General features: G+C 47.2%; 2 protein-coding genes and 3 pseudogenes across 6 annotated transcripts; 3 read left to right on the forward strand and 2 right to left on the reverse strand.

Moving 5' to 3' along the window:
- Window positions 1–11,135: 11,135 nt before the first annotated feature.
- On the reverse strand, window positions 11,136–12,146 carry LOC136470010 (mitogen-activated protein kinase kinase 10-like; annotated as a pseudogene).
- A 1,513-nt stretch (window positions 12,147–13,659) lies between these two features.
- LOC136473697 (uncharacterized) lies at window positions 13,660–17,113 on the forward strand. 4 transcript variants are annotated; one of them, XM_066471341.1, is made up of 12 exons: window positions 13,660–13,887; window positions 14,600–14,728; window positions 14,813–14,870; window positions 15,105–15,185; window positions 15,289–15,360; window positions 15,436–15,680; window positions 15,770–15,841; window positions 15,924–16,034; window positions 16,104–16,185; window positions 16,283–16,329; window positions 16,509–16,590; window positions 16,781–17,113. In XM_066471341.1, the coding sequence occupies exons 1-12, from the start codon at window positions 13,670–13,672 to the stop codon at window positions 16,871–16,873; spliced, it is 1,290 nt and encodes a 429-aa protein (XP_066327438.1). In that variant the 5' UTR covers window positions 13,660–13,669; the 3' UTR covers window positions 16,874–17,113. The 4 variants fall into 4 exon arrangements, with proteins under 4 accessions (XP_066327438.1, XP_066327439.1, XP_066327441.1 ...); XM_066471342.1 differs by having other exon boundaries at window positions 16,509–16,542; XM_066471344.1 differs by lacking the exon at window positions 16,104–16,185.
- Window positions 17,114–17,678: 565 nt separating this feature from the next.
- On the reverse strand, window positions 17,679–25,442 carry LOC136477364 (uncharacterized). Of its 2 annotated transcripts, XM_066475505.1 has the most exons (8): window positions 25,177–25,311; window positions 21,349–21,428; window positions 21,161–21,235; window positions 20,553–21,081; window positions 19,753–20,135; window positions 18,895–19,121; window positions 18,637–18,811; window positions 17,679–18,201 (listed from the first exon to the last, which is right to left on the reverse strand). In XM_066475505.1, the coding sequence occupies exons 2-8, from the start codon at window positions 21,385–21,387 to the stop codon at window positions 18,073–18,075; spliced, it is 1,557 nt and encodes a 518-aa protein (XP_066331602.1). In that variant the 5' UTR covers window positions 21,388–21,428; window positions 25,177–25,311; the 3' UTR covers window positions 17,679–18,072. The 2 variants fall into 2 exon arrangements, with proteins under 2 accessions (XP_066331602.1, XP_066331601.1); XM_066475504.1 differs by lacking the exon at window positions 21,349–21,428 and having other exon boundaries at window positions 17,680–18,201; window positions 25,177–25,442.
- LOC136475436 (SUPPRESSOR OF GAMMA RESPONSE 1-like) lies at window positions 23,402–24,194 on the forward strand (annotated as a pseudogene).
- LOC136477365 (uncharacterized) lies at window positions 24,099–25,161 on the forward strand (annotated as a pseudogene).

Here is a 25,442-nt window from a genome sequence, read left to right on the forward strand (position 1 = left end):
CGGCTTGTTGTCTATAAGTTTTTTTACCAGACACATAGACAACTTGTAAAATAGATTGATTATTTGATTATCTATAAATTGTTTTTGTGTGTATGTAGCTATGACCAAACAAAAATATGATTCATGTATATCATTGTGTTGCATTTTGATATAAAACAAATCAAGCATAAACAAGATGAACATAATTACAATATTTTTTAGAATCATCAATATAAATGACATATTAATATATACATATATATAATGTAATATAATAGTTTTCCATAACTCAAACAATATATAATACAATTACATCATTTTGGTCTAATTTCCGTTGTGCCCATAGCGCAGCCCAATTAGATTCCTATTGAGCTGTTTATGTGTTGGTGCTAAGCACGAATAGCGGGATTTGTCTGAATCACATCTTTGAATCATGGATTAGGATTATCACTGGTAAGCATTTCAGGTGGCAGCACTATCGTCGCACTTGATTTAGATATCTAGGATAACCATCTCAAATGCTCATGGAGTACCTGTAGCCTACAAGACAAGAACAACACAATTGAGTCAGAAAACCACATAAGTCTGAGATGAACCAATAATTTAGATTCTTTTTCCAACAAATGGAATCATGTGGATACTTGATAATTTCTGGATTTTGCAAGTGTGAAGTCATGTTTCTGAGTGAGAACAAAATCAATTTGAATGCTAAGACTATATATGGAAAACATATTTGATGACATTGTCAATGAAATTCCTAGAGCTCTACCTGGTATAAATGTTATTCATTGCTAGAGTTGATGAATTTGTTAACAAAGAACAACCGATAAGCCTTTAAACAATTGTTAGGCTCATTTCTATTTGATATCTACTATGCAATGAATTGAAGGTGCTATCACACTTATTGTTCAGCTAGCATGAGCTTGTTTCAGATGACGACTAGTAGAGACATACCCTTAAGTTGAGATAGTATTCAAGTGACACAACATATAAAATAGAACACTTCAAACTATACATACTTTGAGGCACATGTGGCACAACCTGTAAAAGAGAACTCACCCATAGCTGAGCGGCGGCGGCTGGCGAGCGTGCGAACTGAAAAGTGCAAGAACAATCTATTTTATAGGCGTTCAGTTCTACTTTTTGTATGCATCCCAATTGAAAAGTGCATTGAACAATCTATTTTATAGGATAAAATCGTACAAGGTTGTTGTAACATGGCCACCGCGAGCGGCGGAGACCTGCGCAGTTACGAAGGCACCTCCGACCTATTACCAAAACGGAGATTGTGCTCCCACGCCTCCAAACCCGGGAAAGAGAACGGTTGGTTAGATCGGGTTTGCAGGTTACGGGCGACGGCCCTGACGTGGTCTCCGCCCGGCCGGCTCACAGGCGTCTCCGGCCACTGGGGCGGAGGCCGCTCTGCCAGGAGACTAATTAAATGCCAACATTGTTTGGGTATGTGCAGGTGACCAGATGAGGGCGCTCGTGGACTGCGCGGGTGTTCCAGCATGGTCTCTGCCCGTCGAGGCGAAGACCCAAGCAGGAGAACGGCAATCCTAGGATGCCGGAGGCCTACGGCTTTGGCACTCCCAGAGGCGGAGGCCCAAAGGCTCATCGTCGGATCTTGAGGCCGGACAGAGCGGAAACCCACGGCGGTGGCCCTAAAGCCCATCGCCGAGTCTTGAGGCCCGATGGGCCGGTTAATCATGCAGCCCCAGTACCAGATGGCGGCATGGCAAGATTACCCCCGAGACGGAAGGCGAGTAGAGGAATATCCCAAGAATGTACTGTAGCAGTTGAAGGATACTACTGTAAACTCTACGAATATGGTAGTTGAGCCCTATAAATAGGGAACACTTGTAACAGTAAAGGTTTGGTTGATGGATGAATTAATGAAACCATAGCTTTCCGTGCCATTCCCTTACTCACCACTCTCCCCCCTGACGTTCCTATTCCGAGCCTCCGCCCAAGGGCGACGTCCGACGGGCGAAGGCCTCGGTCATCCCCACGTTGTTTGAAACCGCAAGTTTCAACATTGGCGCCCACCGTGGTTTGGCCAAGGCAAACCAACGAGGGCAGGGAAAAGAAAGACCACCACTAGAGCAGCAATGACCACGGGTCAGCGAGGAAGGCCTAGGTGCAACATTCGTAGCGCCTACGCAACCTCGCCAGAGGAGGATGACACCAGAGCAGACGCCCAGGGTCAACCACCGGAACCCCAAGATCCAGAGATTCAAGATCCGAAGGCCCAACCAAACTCAGCCACAACACCCGAGCAAGAACTGCAACAGCTGCAAGCATAGTTGCAAAGAGCGCAACAAGAGAGGGACAGAATGGCAGCAGCATTCGCAGCCAATCAGCAAGCTATTCAAGCGTCAGCACAAGCAACAGAAATAAGGCAGCAGTTGGCAGTCCTACATGCTGAGATGCTAAGTATGCAGCATGTAGTACCAGCGTCAACCTCCGCAATCCCAGCCTCCGCAGCAACACCAACTGCAACCATGCTTCAAGGTCCTACGCCAGTCATCAGCCAGCCGACAATGCCATCTCAGGTGATGCGGAGGCCTATCGATCCCAAGTCCCCACTATCTGAAGGTGTACAACAGTCGCCATGGCCAACAGCGTACAAGCCAATCACACTACCAAAGTTCAACGGAAAGACTGACCCCCATCAGTTCATTATGAGTAACGAGGCAGCAGTAGCCTCCGCCAGCGGAGACGACGTCATCTTGGCAAAGTCATTTGTCATTGCAGCCGAAGGCGACGCGCTGGCTTAGTATTCTATGCTCAAACCAAGTACAGTCTATTCTTGGGAGAACCTCCGGGACAAGATATTGGCAAACTTCAAGGGGCTAACAGCACAGTCGCTGACTTCCACAGATCTGTTCCAGTGTAAGCAAATGCAGGGAGAGACACTACACGACTACTTCCAAAAATTCGTGCAACTAAAGGCGAAGGCACCAGACGTCCCAGACGAGATCGCCATCGAAGCAGCGATCAAAGGTCTCTGAATCAGGCCATTCGCAGCACACCTAGCAAGAAAGAAACCAACTTCCATACAACAGTTGTATGACAAGTTCGAGAAGTACTGCAGATCAGACAATGACCTTCGCAAAAGGCTAGAGGAGCAAGGTCAAAACAGACAATAAAACAGCAGCAAAAATTCCCACAAAACATATACCAACCAGAATGTACCAAATCAGAAGCTAGGCCAGGGGCAAGTGCTCAGCATTGAGGGTCAACCTCACCCCGAGCAAGGGCAACAGGCAGCGCCAACACGGCCGGAGACCCAGACAAGGAACCAAGGTCGGCAAGGTTACCAAGGCAAAAACTGGAACAGAAACCAAAGCCAAAAACAACGCAGGCCATATTGCGTTTTTCACAGCGAAAATGCAGGGCACAGCACCAAAGATTGTCCGGAGACAAAAGAAACACAGGAAAGGATGAAGAACAAGCAGACTGCCCAACCTCCGACACAGCAGAGCGCAAGAGAGGTCAACACCACCTACACAACTGGCCACCAGCAGTACTGTCCAATGTACCCAGTGCTAAACGCAACCCAAATACATCCCTCCACACTGCCCTCTGCCTATTACCCAAACTTCCTACCAGCATGGCGGTCATCACCTTCGCAGCAGCCTCCGCCGAGAAACTACAGGTCGGAGGCATGCTTGACCTACATAAACCCAAAATCTCCCCATATAACCTACCTCGAAACAAACCCACCAGAACAAAACCAAATAAGGTTCGAGCCTCCGCCGCCACAGCACCACATGCAGCAACTACCTCCGCCACCACCTCACAACCCACCCCCAACGCCAAAAAATGAGCCAAACCTAGAAAACCAAGTCAACCCTCATGGAGCACTGCCAACAATAGGCATGATATTACCAATCGCCGGAGGATCATCAATGGAGTTCCAAACTAAAAAGCAAAAAAAGGATCACCTCCGCCTGGTAAACAATGTAACAGTCCAAGGCCCGACGAAACACTCAAATTGGTATAGAGTCCCAATCACCTTCACAGAAGAAGATCTCTAGCTAGAGAGCTACCCTCACGCAGATGCAATGGTGATCAAGACCAACATAGCAGCATGGGAGATAAGCAGAATACTGATCGACACTGGTAGTTCAGCAGATATCATCTTTGCAAATACCTTCGACCAAATGAAGCTCAGCAGAAATCAACTTCAGCCCTCCAAATCCCCTTTAATAGGATTCGGAGGCAAGCAGATACTAGCATTAGAAAAAATCTCACTCCCAGTGTCGTTCGGAACCCAAGCGAATGCCAGAACCGAGTACATAACCTTCGATGTCGTCGATCTATATTACCCATACAATGCCATCTTGGGCAGAGGATTCACAACCAAATTCAACGCAGCCCTGCATATGGCCTACCTGTGCATGAAAATACCAGCACTCCATGGTATTATCACAGTCCGAGGTAGCCAGAAAGAAGCAAGAAACATAGAGAAAGCTATCTACAGAGCCCAAAGAAACATCAATGCAGTCGAGTCGGCGAACAAAGAACTAGAGCCTTCGAATATGCCTAGAGGAGAAACAGATATGGCAGGTCAAGAAGAGACAAAGCTGATCCCTCTAGAAAAGGAGTTACCAGACAGAAAAGTAACAATCAGCTCAAAATTGAGCAAGGTAGAAGAGGAAGAGCTCATGGAAACCCTAGTAAAAAACAAGGACATCTTCACCTAGTCAGCCTCCGACCTCCAGGGAGTCAGCGGGGACATCATACAGCATGACATCATACATTTTTGCAAACCAAGACAGGTCTCACCGAGCTCCTCTGGGCCAGGCAGCGCCCCCTTCGGAATACTTTCGATATGCATACACCCGCCGCGTGCCAAAAGTTTGGCATAATTCGCCACTCCCACGAGCGCCCCATAGTCCGTGCAGCCGTTGATCAGACCGGGGAGCTTTGCAAGGTGACGCTTTAGCCAGGAGGCGAGGGCATACACGCTATCTTCCTCCAGAGGAGCGGAGGTTTCGCCTCCGAGCTCAGCGACGGTGGCCCGGTAGTGGCCAATGGTTGCAGCAAGGACTCCTTTGACCAAGTCCAAACGCCTCATCATCAGAGATAGCTGCTCCCTCACCACAGCTGCGGATTCCTTCTTGGAGGCAAGCTCGTGCCGGAGACCCTCGGTCAGCTCATTTGCCCTACGGGCCTGCTCGACGGACAAAACCTCTGCTTCCCGGGCCTTGGCCAGATCGGCCCTCAAGCCATCCTTTTCTCGCTCCTTCTCTGTTAGAGACAGGCGGAGAGCTGTAAGAGAGTCCGACAGACCCCCTTTTTCACCTTCCAGGCGCTCGATTTCCGCCTTGAGCGCTTCGATCGCGACGTCCCGATCGGAGACCTCGTGGGTACAGCGCTCTTCCATAACAACACCCGTGTGATACCCCTGCGACCAGAGGGAAAAAACCAAAGCGATCAGCAACGGAATCAAGAACAAGTCTAGAAGCGAGCATACACAAAAAATAATAAAAGAAGGAAAGGGGCAAAACCACTGGAGACGCACCAGGCCCTGGTGTTCTAGGTGAACGCGGAGAAGCTAGAAGAAATCCATATCCCTCAGACGTTGTTTGAAGCGATCTGTTCAAAAAAGAACAAACACGAAACGATAAGGTGAGAAAAGCAAATCTCACGTTAAACGCACCAACAGCCGAAGACCACCTCCGACGTCTCCAAGAACGGCAAGATAACACTCCTCCCAACCTGAGATAGAAGTGTCGGAGGAGCCTACGTAAAAAACAACAACAACAGCTCAAGTCGGAGGGTAGATCAGAAACAAGTCAGATGATGATCAAAATAAAAACATTTTATACTTACTCGGACCTGGCGCCGTCAGTCCCGGCTGCCCCAGACCGAACCTAGCACCCGCAGCGGCTGCTCGCTCCTCCGGGGTGAGAAGTCCGGCCATGACATCACCTACAAAGCAACAGATACACAGTATTAGCACTTAGCTCAATACGCGAAGGAATGAACTGGGCGAAGACAATAAACACAAAGATGTGCACCAAACAGACTTACTCATAAAAAGCCCAGGCTGGGTAGCTTGCCGCGCCCTCTAAGCAGAGGTCTCCGCCGTATCATGTGGCGAAGGCCCAAAGGGCCGGACTTCCTTAGCTAGCAGCCCGGCGGGCGGAGGACTCGAAGAAGGCTGAACCGTCGGGGCCTCCTCAGCAAGCGCGGCCTCCAGCCACCCGACGTCGGCCACAGGCACGGGCGAAGGCGTGACAGTGGTAGGGGACGAAGGAACATGCCGCGGGATGGCCTCCGTGTCCTCTTTAGAGCTTGAGCATAGCCCGCCAAGAACGTCAGGCATAGGCTCGACGGCGCTATCTTCTGGCTGTTTGCCGACGCTCGTAGCACCATGCGAGGAGCACGCTGGGGCAACGCCGGTCTTCGGACGCCCGGCACCGCTCACAGCTCCGCTCATCGGGCACACTAGAGCTACGGGAGAGCCGCGATCCCCTCCGCTCGCTACTCGCGTGTCCGCTGACAGGATGGAGGAGCTCTCAACGTCTTCGCTGTCGACGGAGGCAACGCCCGTACTGCCAGCAGAAGACAAGGCCGGCGCGATCAACAAAGCTCCGCTCTTCTTCTTCTTTTTCGTAGGCTCGAGAGCCGACGACGCCCTTCCTCTTCTTAGACTCGGCCTCCACCATAACATTCTTTGCGAAGGCCTTCTTCTTCTTCTCAATCAAGGCCAAGACCTTAGCAGAAACCTCGCGCTCCCGGTAGACGATCCCAACCTCCTCAAAAACTCGATTGAGCCGCGGCATGGTGCCTGCCATGGCCATCCGAGACGTGTACTCACGCTCGGAAATCTTGCCAACCAACCCTATGGCGGCTTCCTCAACTTCGGAGATGAAACCGTCCTCCGTCACCCCCTCCCCCAAGGACCGACCGAAGCGGGGGAACGGAATCCCGGCCTCTGGCCCGAAAATGAGAACCTTGACCTTTTCCAGCCAAAAGGCTGGGTTGTTTTTGCCCAAGGGCTAGTAGTTGGAGGCCATGATCTCCTCCACCAGATCGCGACCGCCAGAGTAGCGGCACGCTGCCGCAAAAGCCTGATCACAAGCCTCCCTCGTTAGAGACACCTCCTCCGGCGGATCCACGCGCGTGTGTGGCGCCATCTCCTCCATCCGAGAAGTCAATGGATACTCCGAGAGCTCCTCGCCATCCTCGGTTGTGCTGCGGACCCCGTAGGTCTTCACGTAGAACCATTGCTTGAGCCAGCCGCGGTCCCACTTGCCCTTCTGGCAAAAAGAGATCTCCAGGCGGTCCACACCTTGGTTCCTCTTAGACATAAAAGTGCAACTACCGTACTGGTAGGTCACCTCCACCTCCTTGCCATCTCGCACCTCCTCCTTCTTCTTCGGCTGCTTCTGCAGTTCATAGTACGTGCAAAAGGTGTCCACATCTAGCTCGGCACCGTAAGAGACGCACGCCCAGCAGAATTTACTAAGCGTCAGGAAAGCAGTGGGAGTCAGATGATGGAGCTAGACATCGAAGGTCTCCAACACTCGGCGAAGGAAGGGAATGTAAGGAAGGCGGAGGCCGTAGGTGAAGAAGTCCCGAAAGACCACTGCATATCCTTCCTCCGGTTCCGGAACAGTCTGACCCGGCGGAGGGATTTTTACCCTGGAAGAAGGAAAACATGACTCCTTCAACATCTCTGCGATTGCCTCCTCAGTAATAGAGGAGGGGCCAAAGTCCCAAGACTTTATCGCCATGTCTCCGAAGTCTACGGCGATCAGGTCTCCGATAGACGCAGAGACACTCCCCAAATCCCCCTCCACTAGTTTTTCAAACTCCAACACGGAGGCAGAGGCAAGCATGCACTCCTCAAAGCGTGCGCCCCAGCCGACGGCCCTAACGCCGAGAAGGTGGCGGTAAGGTCCGGAGAAGGCGGGCCGGCGAGTTTGGGCGGAGGCGAAAAGGAAAGCCACCACGACAGCAACCTAAGCGTGAGACGCAAGCACAGAGACGGAACGCGCGAGGGCAGCGAAAGGCGAAAGAGAAGAGAACAGAGAGCGATTTCTCGAATGCAATGAAAGCGAATGAGCGATGCAGGGGGGACCCTGCCACCAACAGCACCCTTATATAGGCAGCGGGCAGGGGGTCCGGCTCCCGCCACACAACGGTCACCTCCGGAAGAATCGCACGCCGCACAACGGTCACCTCCGAAAAAGTTGCAAGATGCACAACGGCTATATTTGTAGCCAAACGGCTACTTTGACAAGACCAACGGCCGTGCCAATGGCCGCGCCAGAGTGGGCCAGGGGGGAACCGGTGGAGATCGGTCGGAGACGTGACCAACGGCTGCGCCAGAGCGGGCCAGGGGGGAACCGGCGGAGATCGGTCGGAGACGTGACCAACGGCCGCGCCAGAGCGGACCAGGGGGGAACCGGCGGAGATCGGTCGGAGACGTGACTATGCACAGTCTCTGCCCCCGCAGACGTCCTTGCTTAGGGCGTTTTGAGCTCACGGCGCGCTCAGGCGGACCGCGGTCTCAAAAGGGGGGAACTGTTGTAACATGGCCACCGCGAGCGGTGGAGACCTGCGCAGTTACGAAGGCACCTCCGACCTGTTACCAAAATAGAGATTGTGCTCCCACGCCTCCAAACCCGGGAAAGAGAACAGTTGGTTAGATCGGGCTTGCAGGTTACGGGCGACGGCCCTGACACGGTCTCCGCCTGGCCGGCTCGCAGGCGTCTCCGGCCGCTGGGGCGGAGGCCGCTTCGCCAGGAGACTAATTAAATGCCAACATTGTTTGGGTATGTGCAGGTGACCAGATGAGGGCGCTCGTGGACTGCGCGGGTGTTCCAGCATGGTCTCCGCCCGTCGGGGCGAAGACCCAAGCAGGAGATCGGCGATCCTGGGATGGCGGAGGCCTACGTCTTTGGCACTCCCAGAGGCGGAGGCCCGAAGGCTCATCGTCGGATCCTGAGGCCGGACAGAGCGGAAACCCACAGCGGAGGCCCTAAAGCCCATCGCCGAGTCTTGAGGCCCGATGGGCCGGTTAATCATGCAGCCCCAGTACCAGATGACGGCATGGCAAGATTACCCCCGAGACGGAAGGTGAGTAGAGGAATATCCCAAGAATGTATTGTAGCAGTTGAGGGATACTACTGTAAAGTCTGTGAATATGGTAGTTGAGCCCTATAAATAGAAAACACTTGTAACAGTAAAGGTTTGGTTGATGGATGAATTAATGAAACCATAGCTTTCCGTGCCATTCCCTTACTCACCACTCTCCCCCTGTCGTTCCTATTCCGAGCCTTCGCCCAAGGGCGACGTCTGACGGGCGGAGGCCTCGATCTTCCCCATGTTGTTTGAAACCGCAAGTTTTAACAAATGTTGTGATGGTACTCCCTCCGTTTTTGACGTGCATTAAAGACGGAAGGAATATATTTCTAAAACTGAGATCTGTCAATGACAGTATGACGCCACAAACAACCATTAGAGGCTTGGAGCTCAACTATTGACCGGAATAGCCAAAGCCAAGCCATTATTCCCTCAGAGCAGCTCGCAGGCTAGCACTCAACGTTCACCCAAATCTGCTTGCAAACCGCTGCGTGTTTACCAGCCACCACGGATCATGAAGCTGGTCGTTTTGCCTCACAAAGCAACTGCAGCCTGCAGCTAATCACCAGCTCTACCGTGGGAGTCAGACACCTCTGAATTATGCTCCAAAACCTGATCAAGTTCGCTTGGCCGGCCTCATGCTCAGTTGGATTTGCATCTTCCTTAACGAGGCCGTTCATCACCATTAGGACTTTATTTTCATCATTGCCACGTTCGTTTGAGTTCTGTATTAGGTGTGTTCTTTGCGTTCGACTGTCATCAGTTCATCAGCGAAGTTGGTTAGCCACTCGTTGGTGGTGGTGGTGGCGCAACATGGCGGCACCCCCGCGACGACGGAGTTGTTGGGGTTTAGTCCCACATCGTGTAGCGATGGTGGGGGAGCACAACATATAAGGCGGGAGAACCCTCACCTATCAGGCTAGTCTTTTAGGTTGAGTAAGACTCAAAGGCCTTATATATTGTCAGCTCCGGTGGATCTAGGACCTATGGGAGCGCAGGCTCGTGGTAACGAGCTGGGCCGGCTATAAGCCAGCTCCAAGATTGAGAACTCGGTGGTCACCACCGGTTTTAACAATTGATATCAAAGTCCATAGTAAAAAATGCTAAACCCAATAAAAATCTCGAGCGTCACATATGGCGGGGGCACCCCGATGTGTGACTAAGGGGGAGATTGTTGGGGTTTAGTCCCACATCGTGTAGCGATGGTGGGAGTGCACAACATATAAGGCGGGAGAATCCTCACCTATCCGGCTAGTCTTTTGGGTTGGAAAGGCCCAAAACCTTATATGTTGTAGCTCCGGTGGACCTGGGACCTGTGGGGGCGTAGGCTCGTGATAACGAGCCGGGCCGGCTACAAGCCAGCTCCAAGATCGAGAACTCGGTGGTCACCACCGGTTCCAACAATTGGTATCAGAGCTCATAGTAAAAAATGCTAAACCCAATAAAAAAATCTCGAGCGTCACATATGACGGGGGCACCCCGATGTGTGACTAAGGGGGAGATTGTTGGGGTTTAGTCCCACATTATGTAGCGATGGTGGGAGAGCACAACATATAAGGCGGGAGAATCCTCACCTATCAGGCTAGTCTTTGGGTTGAGTAAGACCCAAATGCCTTATATGTTGTAGCTCCGGTGGACCTGGGACCTGTGGAAGCGCAGGCTCGTGGTAACGAGCCGGGCCGGCTGCAAGCCAGCTCCAAGATCGAGAACTCGGTAGTCACCACCGGTTCCAACAATTGGTATCAAAGCCCATAGTAAAAAATGCTAAACCCAATAAAAAAATCTCGAGCGTCACATATGGCGGGGGCACCCCGATATGTGACTAAGGGGGAGATTGTTGGGGTTTAGTCCCATATCATGTAGCGATGGTGGGAGAGCACACCATATAAGGCGGGAGAATCCTCACCTATCAGGCTAGTCTTTTGGGTTGTAAAGGCCCAAGACCTTATATATTGTAGCTCCGGTGGACCTGGGACCTGTGGGAGCGTAGGCTCGTGATAACGAGCCGGGCCAGCTGCAAGCCAGCTCCAAGATCGAGAACTCGGTGGTCACCACCGGTTCCAGGAGTGACCGAGAAGTTCGTCCACTGCGGCTCTCCTCCGCTAGTCTTTCTCCAGGCACTGCCGCACGAAGCCCCTGAACTCCGACGATGCCGTCACAGGCAACTCCGGCGCGCTCCCGAAGCACACGGTCACCACCAGCGCCGCCCACTCCGGCCTCTCCCCAACCGCCGCCAGCCGGAACCTACCCATGTGGCATTCTAAGAGGACGACTCCAAGGGACCACACGTCGCTAGAGAGGTCGGCAACGGCCGACGGCGAGGCCGCGACAAAACCTTCCGGGTCCATCCTCTCCGGGCTCATGTACGCGCACGTCCCCTCGGCGCCGGCCGCTCGGTGCGCGCCGCCGGCGCTGGGGACGTAGCGGCTGGCGCCGAAGTCGGCGATCTTGACCTCACCCTGGCGACCGACGAGAAGGTTCGATGGCTTGACGTCGCCGTGGACGATGCCGAGGCGGTGCAGGTGGCGTAGGCCGCGGAGCACGTGCCGCGCCACGCCCGCGATGGCGTCCTCCGGGAGGCGCCCGCACCGCCGGAGCACATCGCCGAGCGAGCCGCCAGGAACGTACTCGAGGACCAGACGCAGGAGCTACTGATCGCTGTAGGCGGCCGGGTTCCCCGGGAAGACCCCGTGGAGGCGGACGACGTGCGGGTGGTCGGGCGCCGCGGCGGCCACGCGGAGGTGCACGTCGGCTTCCCGGAGCGCGGCGCCGCCGTCGTCGGGCACGCGCAGCGACTTGACCACGAGCTCCGCGCCCGTGCGGCGGTGCCGCGCCTTATACACCGTACCGTCCGCGCCGTTTCCGAGGACGCCCACACTCTCGAGCTCCGCGAGGCTGTTGATGACGGGGTCGGGCGAGCCAGGCGACCAGGACGGCAGGCCGCCGAACGGGTGCTCCTGGTACATGAACGACGGTGGCGACGCCGGCGGCAGCACGGACAGCCGGAGCTGCGTGCGCTCTCGCAGCTTCGTCGTTGCCATTGCCAATGGTATGGTCAGTTGTTGTGCCCTGGAGAGCCGCAAGTCGCAATGGATTGGATGAGAGGGCTGGAGACGAGAGTGTAGCTGCTGGTGAGAGAGGAGTTGCAATATTAGGCGAGCGGTGTAACGGACTACCAACCACTCGCCCGTAATGCAGGGAAGCTTCTCTCCTCAGAGGCTATGAGGCGTAACGGAAATTGCTGGAATTACGGTATGGGCTGTCAGCTCTGAGGCTCTGAGACTGTCAGCTCCACGGCAGCTCAGAATAGATATCCACTACTACCACTATTGCTTTATTTTTAAAAAACAAACAATAGATGCTTAGTCCTAAAAAATGCTTATATAAACTCAAAATGTGTGATAAATCTGAAATGAAAATTAAACACAAAATCGGACACTAGATTACTCGTTTGTTCCACTAAAATTTGGAAGGCTTCTTATCACATTTTCTTGTTCTTTTTAATGCAAAAAGCACTGATGATCATATATTGATATATAGAATAGTGGGGAGGAAAAACAAACACAAAGTTCTACGAAAAAACTGTACAGAGGTGAGGTTCAGCACACAGGCCAAGTTTTTTTTTAGCTCAAACTAAAAAATGCTGAGCTTCAACTGAATTTTTATAAACTGTTTATATCATATTGACAGAGCTCATAACAGTGTATCTATAATAAAAAGAAGATGTGGCCACAGTGTCTCACAAAATTTACATTAAAATAGAAAAAAGTGAAGAAGAAAAAAAGGATAAGAGAAAAGTGCCCTAGAAAAAGAGTATTCCGAACAAGAATGTACTTCTCGCTTTATAGGAAGACAATCAATTTGAATTTAACAAAATCTAAATAAAATACTATTTTTATAATTCTAATAAATATTACTATATTATTTATTATTTATAAAATATATTTCTATACTGGTCGTTTAGCCTAAAATACTATTTATAAAATATATTTTTATAGTGGTCGTTTCAATATAATACTATTTAGAATTTTAAATACATAAATATTAATATTATTTTCACAAACTTAATCAAACTTTAAATTAGCGACTTCTAGCAAAACTAAAAGTCCACTCTGGCTCGGTTGGCAAGCGGTGCAGGTGAGCACGCTGTCTGCCCGCGTTCGAAGCCTGGCTTCGACGCCGAGGTGCCTCTCGCGCAGATGTGCCATAATGATCAAGTGACGTGTCCACCACGCTCGGAGTCTGATGATCTTCGAGTACCTCTCAGTTGCGTTCGTTGTCTAGATATAGTTGTAGGTTTGTTCGTATACCGTGTGTGTCTGAGGTGTGCGTGTGTGTGGTGGTGTATGTCTGTATCCGAACAGATGGTCAAGTGACGTGCCCGCCACACTTGGAGTCTGATGATCTTTGAGTACCTCTCAGTTGCGTTCGTTGTCTAGATATAGTTGTAGGTTTGTTCGTATACCGTGTGTGTCTGAGGTGTGCGTCGTTAAGATGAGAGGGGAAAAAAAAAAGTCCACTTTTTAACGGAGGGGATAACTCATTTCAGGGGGCAAACAACAAAAACGCGTCTGTGGCTGAGATGGCTTCTAATGTCTATCGCAAAACCAGTGTCAGTCCATCAGCTACGATGCTGAAAGCTCTGCCTGTGCGGTTCCTCGCCTCACCGGAGCCCGGTAGGTGGAGCCGGCGACTACCACGACGGTCGCTGCGGTTGATTTCGGCAGCGCTCATGACCAACCCCGCTTACTTCGAGGTGGGCAGATTCTTGGGTGGCTATGGCTTCATGAACATCACAAGGTCAGCTTTTCCTGAAAATTGCTTGAATCCTTTTCCATTTTGGTTTCATCAGAGAAATAGTTGCGGGCGGTGCGGTTACATTCTGATTTTGTTCTGAAGATGGAGTCGGCTGTGGAGCCGTCTTGTGTGCAGGATTGGTTCCAGCATTTGCAGTTTTCTAGTTGCTTATGCTGAATCCCTTCGACATGAACAGCGTGGAGGTGAAGAGGGAATCTTGGAGTTAGTCAGCCCAATCCTGAGAAATGTTTGGGACATGATTAAGGAAAATTAGGATATAGGGGACTCTTTCGAAGACCATTACCCTCTCTTAGAATATATATTCCGATTGTTATGAAACCAAATCTTATCCAAAGACATTTGCAATACAAATGTGTTGATACAATTTTTTCCACATATTTTAGTCCATGATGTAGTGATAGTGATATTGCATCTAATGGTACAATTGGAATCTTCGAAGAGCTGTTAAAAGAGCCATCAGATGTTTTGTGGCCTTACTTCATATCATTGTGGATTGCCATTATGCTGTAATAGTATAATTATCATTATGCTGTAATAGTATAAATAAATAAAGGGCCCTGCTCCTTCTCATTAAAAAAAATACAAATTGTTTCTTCAGTATTCACAGACCTTTTCCTTTTCTTTGTGTAGTACTGATTACTGAACCTTTCTTGAATAATAATCACCTTTTCTGACTTCCTGTCATGTGAATCAGTTACTCATCATCTCAATTTGGAGAGCCTTCAAATGTTGCTGGTATTCAAGACCTTGGTCTTGGATATTCACCAGAAGAGATTGAGCGGTTGAGGGTCCAAGATATCGGAGAAGGAGAAGTGACGATTAGGTTATCTCCTTCTGACTGATACTGACTTTTTACTATAGTAAAGTAAAGGCATACCCATTATTCATTGATCATCCTGTTTTCCAGACTTTACGAGGGAAGAGTTGTTCAAGGTCCATTGAGGGGCACACAGGCTGTATTTAAGGTATGTGTAGATTTGTTACTTTGCTAAGTTTAGTTGCATGGCGTCTTTTAGTAATCAGCCGAGTGTCATGCCTTGAAAATTGGTTCTACAGTGCCTTGAAAATATTATTTGTAATAGGACATACACTTTCGACCTTTGAATTTGTCTTCATTTTATTATGATACCTTTCTCTGCCATAGGTATACGAATATATTGACTATCTTAATATGCTAAGACATAGGATTTGAAACAAAGGTATACCCTGGAGCCCGTGCTGGTGCTTCTGAAGCTGATTTGATGGCACTGAATGAGTTAAGGACTCATGCTTTTCTTCAGGTTACGTAAATCATAAACTGCTAACAGAAACTGCAAGCATGGATTATTATATTACACATGACATTTACACACACAAAACTATTCCCTTGGCCTCTATTTACAGAGTGATGCTAGTGACATCTGCACGAACATTCAGTTTCTTTTAGGGGCCTTTGAGACAGCAACTGGAGAACAGGTATATTACTACATAACTATGTGGTTCCCAGGCTCCTCACAGAATGCATGCAAGACTGACATAGCTTTACTACAGTGGCTTGCCTTCCGCGATGATGGGAGATATAGTGCTGCAGACTACGCGAAAGTAGCTAGCGCAAGACAATTGAAGGAGCAATCTGGGGGGATGCCATTTTGGAACCCTTTCGATCGAGCATACAAATTGGAGTTAAGGAGATACTTTGTTCTTAAGTTGCTTAATGGTGCCATGAGTGGCCTTGTCCACATGCACAATCATGATAGACTGCATCAAAGCCTTGGACCTTCTTCTGTTATTCTCAAGTATGCTGAATATTTTCTTTAGCTTCCTTTCTGCACTGTATTCCCTATGTTCAATTAACTAGTGATTAGTGTAACTTTCCGATCTATAGCACGGCATTGGAGAAAGAGGGACGCTACTTGGTTCCAAGGCTGCGAGATTTGGCTTTTTCTGTAGATATTGGGTATGTTTCCATCCCCTTCCTACCTCTATTATTATATAATATTGGTACAGAACCACCTTTAAAAACTTTTTGGCAATGATAGGTATTCATCTATTGGGGCTGGAGTGCTGTCGGACGGACTATGGCGTCGAGCCTCTGCTGCTGGGGCATTGACTCCTTTGGAGAAACGAGCCTTTGGAATAGCTGATGACATGCAAGTATTCTTGTTCTTTTTTCTTCAACAAAAACGAACACCAAAGTTTACATGCACTTCACTAAACAGTTATGGAGCTGGGTTGCTTGTTGCATACATGGCATTTATTCCATTTTGCGAAGCAGGCATTATGGATGGTATTTCCTTGCAGGTGATTCAGGATATTTTAACTCCATGCTCATATAAGAGGATTATTGTTTTCTAATTTTCCACTCAGACACTTGACATACTCTCGATTGATTGTACAGAGACTTTTGGAGAACACCTTCCGGCTCGATATTTATGCTGCAAGAGAGTATGAATCGCTAACACAAAATAAACTTCCTGTTACTTAGTCATAGAAAGTTTTTTTTTCTTTTTGTTAGGTAAACAAAATCAGTTCAGTGGATAAGCTCATTGGTCCTGATTTCTCTATCTGATGACCAGTCATGATATTCAGACACACATGCTTATCAACTTCCAAATTTTTTATAGGTATTGTCTGGCAGATGACCGGTTGTCAGAAGCAGTAAGTTTTCTAGATTTAGGGGATGGTGCTGGCTGGGAGTTACTGCAGGTTTTGCCTCTATCATACTAACAGCTATGTCAAACCTTATCTGTTCACGAAACTAATGCAATTATACTGCTGTGCACATCATGCACACTATTGCACTGGCCAACTAGGGAACTTTCTGAATCAGTGGTCTGCTTTGGTCGGGGATACATATCTTCAGCCAAGATACTAACTCTGACTTATGTTTCGACAGGCAATGCTTAATCCGGATTACCGCAAGCGACCAATTGCCGAGGCTGTACTGAACCACAGGTTTATAACTGGAGCTGTTTTACGAAGCTACTAATCAGCATTTTTATGTTTAAATAAATCTGCTACGTGGAAACTGTAAATGTACAATAATTTGAGTGGGTGAAGAGCTGATACGTTTCTTGGATGAACAATGCATGTAGTGCTGGCAATCTGCCGACGAGAACAATAGCGTAACCACTTTCAGCTTCGCTGCTGGCAACTCTGACTTTCAGTGATCTATCCCAATACATATAACAACCGCGCACGTGTCCAACAGCGTGTTATCAACAAGCAATTTTTTGAACAAGATATTCTCCTAAGGCCCTTATTTGGATCCATATGTATTGGGATAGATTGAAGTGGGGCCCAAAATCCTTAGAGCATCTCCATTCACTCTCTAAATGAGCCATTTAAATAAAAACCACTCTCGCTTCTGTGTCTTTGCAGTGGATTGAAGTAGATACAAACATAGCCAAACAAGACCAAAGGATAAACAAACTCACAGTTGCCTCGCGTTACTTACGAGTTACTCCCTCAATCTCAAGAACGTGCATTTCGTTTTTTTTTTTTGCAAGTTAATCAAGTTAAGTTTGAATATATTTATAGAAAATTGTATCAATATTTATATCTCTAAGTATGTTTACTATAAATTATATATAAATAGTAATAATGATACTTATTTGGTATTAGAAATATTAGTACTTCAGTATAGATTGGACGAGAGAGTATGACAATATTCCAGCTCCTGAGTCCAGGATAAAATGGCTGTCCGTTCTGGTTCAAAACCTGCTGCAGGCTATCGGTGCTCGAATATATCAAATAAATAGAGTGCAAGAAAACCCAAATCAAACTTTCGGGGTTCAGACTCAAATACGTAGTAGTCGCTTATGGCTACATCATAAATGAACTGAATCCTCAATCTGCATGGTCATTTTCAATAAAATGCCGTGTTCATTACATGGCGAACCATCTTCTTGACATCAACGATTTTCAGTAAAATGCCGTGTTCATTACATGGCGAACCATCTTCTTGACATCAACGATTTTCAATAAAATGCCGTGTTCATTACATGGCGAACCATCTTCTTGACACCAACGATCCTAGCTAAATGCAATGGACCCTTCCAACTGCAAATTCACATTGGCTAAGCCTCTCATTTTGGGAAACAACTCAACAAGTCGATGGCAACACTGGAAGGGGCAAAATGTTATGTATAAAGGAGATTCTGTACTGTACAGCAAGATTTGGAATCACTAGAGATCCGTGTGTTGCTGGCAACCTCTTGGTCCATAGTGTTCTGAGCTCTTCGTAACCCTCTTCCGGCATAACGCGCAATAGTGGCCTCGGCAACCATTGCACGATATATGATTGTTTGTGCCAAACTGTCAATAATGCGACATTGCATTGAGATTGTTAGTAGATTGTCTGCTGTTTCATTCTGTGAGGAATATATGCCTTTACAATGCACTTATGAGTTTACATGCTTCATGAGTGACTAGAGCAAGTATATGCGGCAGAATTGTTCATTAAACCCTTTTACAAGGAAAAGGCACTTCCAGAGACCAGCTGCGCATGTATGGTGATCATATGGCAACCAAAAAAAAGACTAGATTGAAAAATAGATACAGGAATAATGAAAACATCAATGGGCGTGATAGGAAACTTACACTCAACTCTATACACACGAATTACACAGATATTGGTTTACTAGAGCAGGAGTGACTCATGCATAAATACTTCTAGTGTTTGGAGGCTCTAAGCAGATATTATGGAAGTACCATGCTCTAGATGCAAGGAGAAAAGATACTGCTGCTAACCTTTTCATTCCGCCGGCCACACATTGGACAAGGATGACCCCGTACCATTTCAGGCTCTGGCTCTGGCTCCTCTAGATCTTCATCATCAGAACCTTCATCATCATCCAATTCCTCAAACAGTCCATATCTTCTTCCCACTTGATTGTGATGTTCAAACAGCACACAATTTCCATCCCTTCAGTGGCAAAAACCTTTTTAGCTTCTGGATCAGTGCAAACAAAATTGAACACGAAATTTTCGCACATGAATCAACATTACCAAAAATGTTCATATCCATGAATTGCCTGGTTACAACGATAACAGAAGAATTTCCCACAGTTCCTACAGGTCATCTTGTTGCAACCTTCAGTTTTCGAGATAGCCATTTTACATCTGGGACATTGCTTAGAATCGCGAAGCGCTTCACAGACACTTTTTAATTCATCTATTTCCCTCTGTTCTCTCAACAATTGTTTTTCTGGGAGGGAATATTTCTGGTGTTTTTCCTGTTAAAAAGGAGAATGTGTCATGGCATTTTGAATGGATAAGTAGGAAAGAATCCCCAGACCCCACACAGAGCAGGAGCTCTCTGCACTGGGTACGCCCTCAAGTAGGAAAGAACAACATCATACAGAACCTCAAATAGGTCATGCATATACAAATAAAGCACTGCAAATATCATATCATTCTCAAGTTTTGAATTGTCATGTAAGCACATAGATGTTGAAGAATTAGATATGTAGATACAAAGCTAAGTCTCCAGTCACAAACAAGTGATGTTATGGACAACAACACAGTCGCCAAAGATGGTGACGGTAATTTCTACTGTACTGGTATTCATCCATCTTCTCTATAGCGCACCAAAAGGACACTTAATTTTATAGAGTATTAAGATCTTACACTACATAGTGTGTGGATAAACTCTAGGCCAGGAAAGCAGAATACCTCGAACTTCACTCAAACCAGGTCACACTGGAATCTTGGAACCAGATACTACAATTACGTCAATCAAACATGCGTTCATAGCAATAATTAAATTTCAAATTAAGTACCACAACAAAATCTCAAAATGCTGACTGTACACATCATTAATTTCATAAAAAAAAAGTTCACTCATTAAGAGATTATGCATTTTACCCTCAAAATCCTAATCTTTTCTTCTGGAGTAACACAATCCTCCCCCACGTGACGGCGTTCTTTGCACAAAGAGCAGAAGGTGAAAAAACACTCCGGGCATTGAGCATCATTGTCAACCTCCAAGCAGGCAGCATCACACCTTGGACAATATACCAGATCAGGCATTGTATCTAAGAGTTTCTGTAATGTGAACGATTCCCACCGCTTATAGCAATCATCTCCCAGAAGGATTTTCAAAACTGATGGTGGGAGTGGGCTGCGGCAAGTTGTATCAGGGCATGTCAACTGGGTTAAATTCCCTTCTGTTACGTGAATTCTGCAGTGAGACTTCATACATGTTAAGCAAAACAAATGGTGGCATGGGAGCTTGATGAAATTTCTGCCTGGTAGGGTCAAGAAATGAAGAGGGGCAAAGAGTCAAAAACTACTAGATAGGATTCAAGTATCAAAATTACTGAAAAGTGAAAAGGCGCTACATTGAGCATGTTTCCTACTTTGTAGAGAATAAAAGGGAAGGCAGCTAAGTCACTACAGAACCCATCTGAGTAGTTGTACTACAGATCCTGAAACTGTTGTTTTATGATAATATTATTTTTTTCTCATTTGATTTCCTAATTTTATTTCTAAAAAATTACTAGGGGATTGAAGTAATTATATTTCTTGCATTGTTGAGCTTATTGCCTCTAGTACATCATGTACAAAATAGACCAAAAGGCAGTGATAGCAACTTGAAGAAAAAGGTAAATAAGTCAGCAAAATCAAACACAGCATCCTAATCAGATAACGTATAAGAAAATTACCAGTATTTTCACTAAGACAAATTCCACACTCATGTAAGCTTTTCAGAAATATTTCATGAGACCTCCTCTCATTGTAACTTTGCATCAGAGGAATAGTAGAATCAACTAGAAGCCTTCTCGCAATAGCACGTTCATCTCCAACATCTGAAGTTTTATCTGGGACTAGTATTATGTTGTCATTCAAAGAAATGCAAGCCCATGAAGAGCTATTCAGCCAGTCCAGCCATCTATACACTACTTCTTGTCCTGGCAGCTCAGTCCAAATCTCATCAAACATGGCACAGAGGTGTGAAACTTTGGGTTCATCCAACCACTTGGCTGAGATAGTAAAATAAGGAGCATTTGTACTGGGATATGAACATGGCAGCAAACATGTTAACACCACAGGTGGCAAATGCTTTAAGCTGCAAGCATAAAAGAGTTCACTACCATCTTGGCTCCCATCATTATCAGTTCCAACCATAGTTCCATTTGGATGAAGATTCAAGAACACCTTAGTACCATTAGGAATTGGATACCAAACAAAAATCTGAGGAAGAAGACATGAGCATTACACTTTTGAAGAATGAGATAGTTCGGATTAAGGAGGACAAAGCTCTGGAACGAACCTGGAAAGAACGAAGACCTGCCTTATCCTCCAAGATCACCATGTCATCCCCATAAATGGCTTGCAGTGCCAGCACCTGAACATAATATAATAAACTACGACATATTAGCGACAACAGCAGTTCAAATAGCTGTCATGTCAAAACAATAGCTTAAAATTGACCAAACTAATTCTCCAGTCATAACTTAACTCTATCTTTCTCAGGTGGTAGACGCACAAATTCGCCATCCTAAATCTCCAGTTCAAACTAAACACGACACTTCATCAATCTACAGTTTAACAGCAGCAAATGGCAATATCCCAATGTTACATAATAGTAGCTCCATTGCAGACTCGGGCATATATGAATTCCAGTTTCAGACCAGTAGGTACAACAATCACAGCATAGCGCATCGTCACAAGTTAATCTCTGCAACTGCAGATATTTTTCACCCTAATCAGGATCCCACATGCCATCCACCGATTTCCGGAGCGCACTGTGACGCACATCAGGGTTATTAAAACTACCTCGAGTTTGCTCGCACTAGAACATCCGGGCATCTGTGGCTCCTCCGCATGCCCACATGTGACCTCAGGTGTTTTGTAGAAAAGCGCTTTTAGTTTTATAAAATCAACCCGCAGTCCATCCATCAGGGAATGTACAGTACACATGTTCGGATATTTTGCGTTTATGTCCATGATCTAAATTTTATTTTGATGTGAAGAAGAGAAAATTCGGTATATCATCGTTTTTCATAAAACACCCCACAAACCGTTTTGTCGAGAACCCCTTTCTCTCTCTTCTTCCCCACCCACTGATGCCGCCGCCGCACCACACATCTCGCCCTGCCGGCATTCCTTGTCTCCGTTGCCTCACTCACAAGGGCGGTGGGTCATGGCACCGCCGTTCCTCGAAAACCTCCACAGGCATCTCCAAGCCTCCTACCGCCGAGGACGCGTTGTAGAGCAGCAGCAACGTCTCATCGCCGCACAAGCCTGACCCCTTGCTCGCTCCATCCCGATGTCTCCCCGCTCCCCAAAGCCTAGTGTCTCCCAGATCGCACACAGAACTCTGTTCTGGTACAATCCGACCGGCCCAGGTTTTCTTTTTTTTCCCACGAATTTGTCGGGATTTTCTGCTGATTTTTTTCGGTGGTGGTGCATAGGTGCAGGCAGGTGAGGGAGGCGACGATGTTCTTCTTGGTTGACCCGTCGGCACGGTGGCGAGCCGACCTTGGCGGGCCGAGCAGCAAGGAGCTCTTCTCGAGAAGGCGCGCAAGGAGAGGTGCCGACGCCAGGGCCTCCACCTCCAGAACACCTCCGCCACGAAGATCTAGGTCTGTTCACGACTTGCGCCGGGTGCCTGTGGTGTGGCTTGGAGTAGGCGCTGGGGCAGTGCGATTGGGCAGGGGTTTAGCTTTCTCTGCTCTGTACTGTGATGACTGATGAGCTCTGCCCGATTCAACTATTGGCTTTTCAGCAGTTGTGAATGGTCATGGTTCAGGTGGTTTCTGCTGAAGACAGGTTCTGTGTTAGGATATAATTGTAGACTTCTTAGCACTAAGATGGACCATATTTATGTTAGCAAAATTAGCCATAGAGGTCGAGTGGCAGGCTTTTATCATTGCTAATTATTAATTACAAAATGCCGTAAAGGATATGCCTCTGTTTAGGAGAAAATGGTAGATAACTATTACTGTAAAGAGCTGAAGTCACTTTGAATGATTGTACTTCACATGACTCTGTGGGGCTGTCAGAGACTTACTACATAAGTGAGGTTGTTAGTGGATCTATGATTTTTACCTAGCTGTGCCTGCTGGTTAACATGCATTTTTTTTGGCTTACCTGCTTTATTAGGTAATTACTCATTAGCAAAGAACACTACAGGAAAGGATTGGTTGTCTTTGGCCACTGCTCTGAGCTAACTGTCCAGGATTTTTTTTCTCGAACTAACTGTCCAGGATTTCACAAGGTGTTTTTGCCACTACTAGATCCATCTTCTGGTTATTTATGCATTCTAAAGAAATCTTCTATTTATGTATAAACACTGAACTCAGATTGCTAAGAAGGGACTTAAAGTTTACAGTTACAGTATTTCACATGTATGAGATTATTTTGTTTGTATTAGTAATATTTATAAAGTCTTTCCATGAGCTAATTCCTAAACAAAAGGTCTTGCCATGAGCTAGAGTTACTGTTACAGCACTTCGATACCAGAGACTCAACTATCGCCTTTGCTCTAATTAGAAGATAGATTCAATATATGGGCGATAATCATCTATTACGCCAGGTTCCCAGGTGCCCAGGTCTAGCGTCGTCGGTCCCTTCGCCAGGTCTTCGTTGGGCCATTCGTCGGCAACGAGCACCCACCAGTTATTGGGTGTACATCTGTACACCCATGTCCTTTACTGGGTCCGCCCCTGATCCTACCCTATTGATGTATTGCGAGAGTTGGCCAGGGCTACCAAGGGGTGTAGAATTCAATCCCAGCGATAGCAATATTCTGTGGCATCTAGCAGCAGCAGTTGGGAATGGTCTACCTGAGCGCTATCCATTTATCAATGACTTTATTAAATATGTCGATGATGGAGGGTTTAGTTGCACTCACCCTCAACATATACCGGGTGTTAGGCAGGATGGCCGTGCATCATACTTCCTCCATAGAAAATTTGAGCCATACAACAATGAAAATGATGCAAATAACAACTGGAAGAAAATTGGAACCCCTAGATCGTTCCTGGATGCAAATGCAACACTGTGAGGTTGTAAGGAGGTGTTTGCCCTGTATGCAAACATGGTGAGTGATAAAACCTCTCAGGAAACTGATTGGTGACTACATCAGTATGATTTACAAAACACAGTGAAGGCAGAGGCAGAGATAGTGGTGTTGAAAATATTTATTGCACCATGGAATAGTCTGTGTGAATTGGCTGAGGAAGCTCGTATTGAATCCAAATGGGATGTTTTCACACATAAAGATTCAAGCGAGGAATGTGCCAAAGGTTTTAACCCTTGAAATCTGTACTGAGACGGATGAGCTCAGTGACAGAGCTTGAGGACAAATATTGAGGGGGGCAAAAAGAAAATATATATGATTTAGGGAGTGTTGGGGTGGCCATTATAAAACTTCATTAGCAAAATATACATATATCTATAGTATCCTATGTAAAATTGGAAAGGGGGCCATGGCTCACTATATGGCCCCAATGAAGCTCCGCCTATGGATGAGCTTGATCATATATCTCTGAAAGAGCGCTACAGGATCCTTCTAGTAGTAGACAAAAGTTCGGGGCTGCTACAGTATCACCTAGGAAGTCTATAATGTGTGTGGAAACTAGCAGAGCATGTCCCAAAAGAAATCACGAGGGAACACACAAAGAAGATATATGCAGCATGTTGCAGGAAATTTCTTCTGCACCTCCTATTATAGAGAGTAATCCCATGGATGGTAACAGCAACAGGAGGTTACTTGGTGAAGATCTTCAGTGGAGGGTTCCAAATATCAAATAGGTGGCACTGCAACTTGTATGAGTGAAAACAGCGAGCTGGTTGCAAGAAAACAAGGGGCTCATCTGGCTGATATAAAACTGGAGCCTGCACTAGAAGGTCATGAGATTGGCCCTTCTGAATCTCAAGCAAATTCTACTCATGCTGAAGGCTCAGTACCATCTTTAGGAGTAAAAGATGAACTGACTGTGAGTTACCTGGCTTATGTGAGAATGTTTCTTTCAATTCCATCTGTGACTATATGCCAGCTTTAATCAATGTGTTACTTGGTGTAAAAGTCTTCAAAGATGTCTGATAAAGTTTGTGTTCTCTGGTTTTAATTGGTTCTAGGTTGTGCAAGAAACTTACTGTTTTCACGCTAAAAGAAAATTTTATTTAGTTTCATAGTTTTGTGGAGCAAGAAAACCATTGCTATAACTTTAGTCAAATAGTTTTGTAGTTATAAGTTAGCCTAAATCAAGGCAAGGCGACCGCAAGGGCGCCTAATGTTCTAGTAAACTCAAAAGCAAGCGGGACGGGCGACAGGTTTACCTCGTCCTCCTGGAGCTGGTTGTTGGTCTCCAACTGCTCCGCCGAGAGCTCGTCCTCCCCATAAGCCCTAGCGGCCATCGCTTCCAGCCGCGCCGCCGCCTCCTTCCGCGCCTCCCAGTATCCGTCCCCAGCCTCTGCCGGCAGCGGCGAGGACGATGACGAGGCTCCGCTCGACATTAGAGTATCCGGCGAATAGATTGGCCCCTCGCCGCCGGAGAGAGAGAGAGAGAGTTCGCCCCCTTTTTCTTTGACGGGCGTTGCTAGGA

The sequence above is a fragment of the Miscanthus floridulus genome, chromosome 8, assembly GCF_019320115.1.
Source record: "Miscanthus floridulus cultivar M001 chromosome 8, ASM1932011v1, whole genome shotgun sequence".
In the NCBI taxonomy this organism is placed as follows: Eukaryota; Viridiplantae; Streptophyta; class Magnoliopsida; order Poales; family Poaceae; genus Miscanthus; species Miscanthus floridulus.

What these genes read in the sequence shown, in the direction of transcription:
- LOC136477364 (XM_066475504.1), bottom strand. Translation starts at nt 25,353, where the DNA reads ATGTCGAGCGGAGCCTCGTCATCGTCCTCGCCGCTGCCGGCAGAGGCT. An exon ending in TTGTCTTAGTGAAAATACTG is followed by an intron (nt 20,136 to 20,552) that starts GTAATTTTCTTA and finishes TGACCCTACCAG; the next exon opens with GCAGAAATTTCATCAAGCTC. An exon ending in AAAAGATTAGGATTTTGAGG is followed by an intron (nt 19,122 to 19,752) that starts GTAAAATGCATA and finishes CCTTTTTAACAG; the next exon opens with GAAAAACACCAGAAATATTC.
- LOC136473697 (XM_066471341.1), top strand. Translation starts at nt 13,670, where the DNA reads ATGGCTTCTAATGTCTATCGCAAAACCAGTGTCAGTCCATCAGCTACG. An exon ending in GAAGGAGAAGTGACGATTAG is followed by an intron (nt 14,729 to 14,812) that starts GTTATCTCCTTC and finishes CCTGTTTTCCAG; the next exon opens with ACTTTACGAGGGAAGAGTTG. An exon ending in CCTTCTTCTGTTATTCTCAA is followed by an intron (nt 15,681 to 15,769) that starts GTATGCTGAATA and finishes TCCGATCTATAG; the next exon opens with CACGGCATTGGAGAAAGAGG.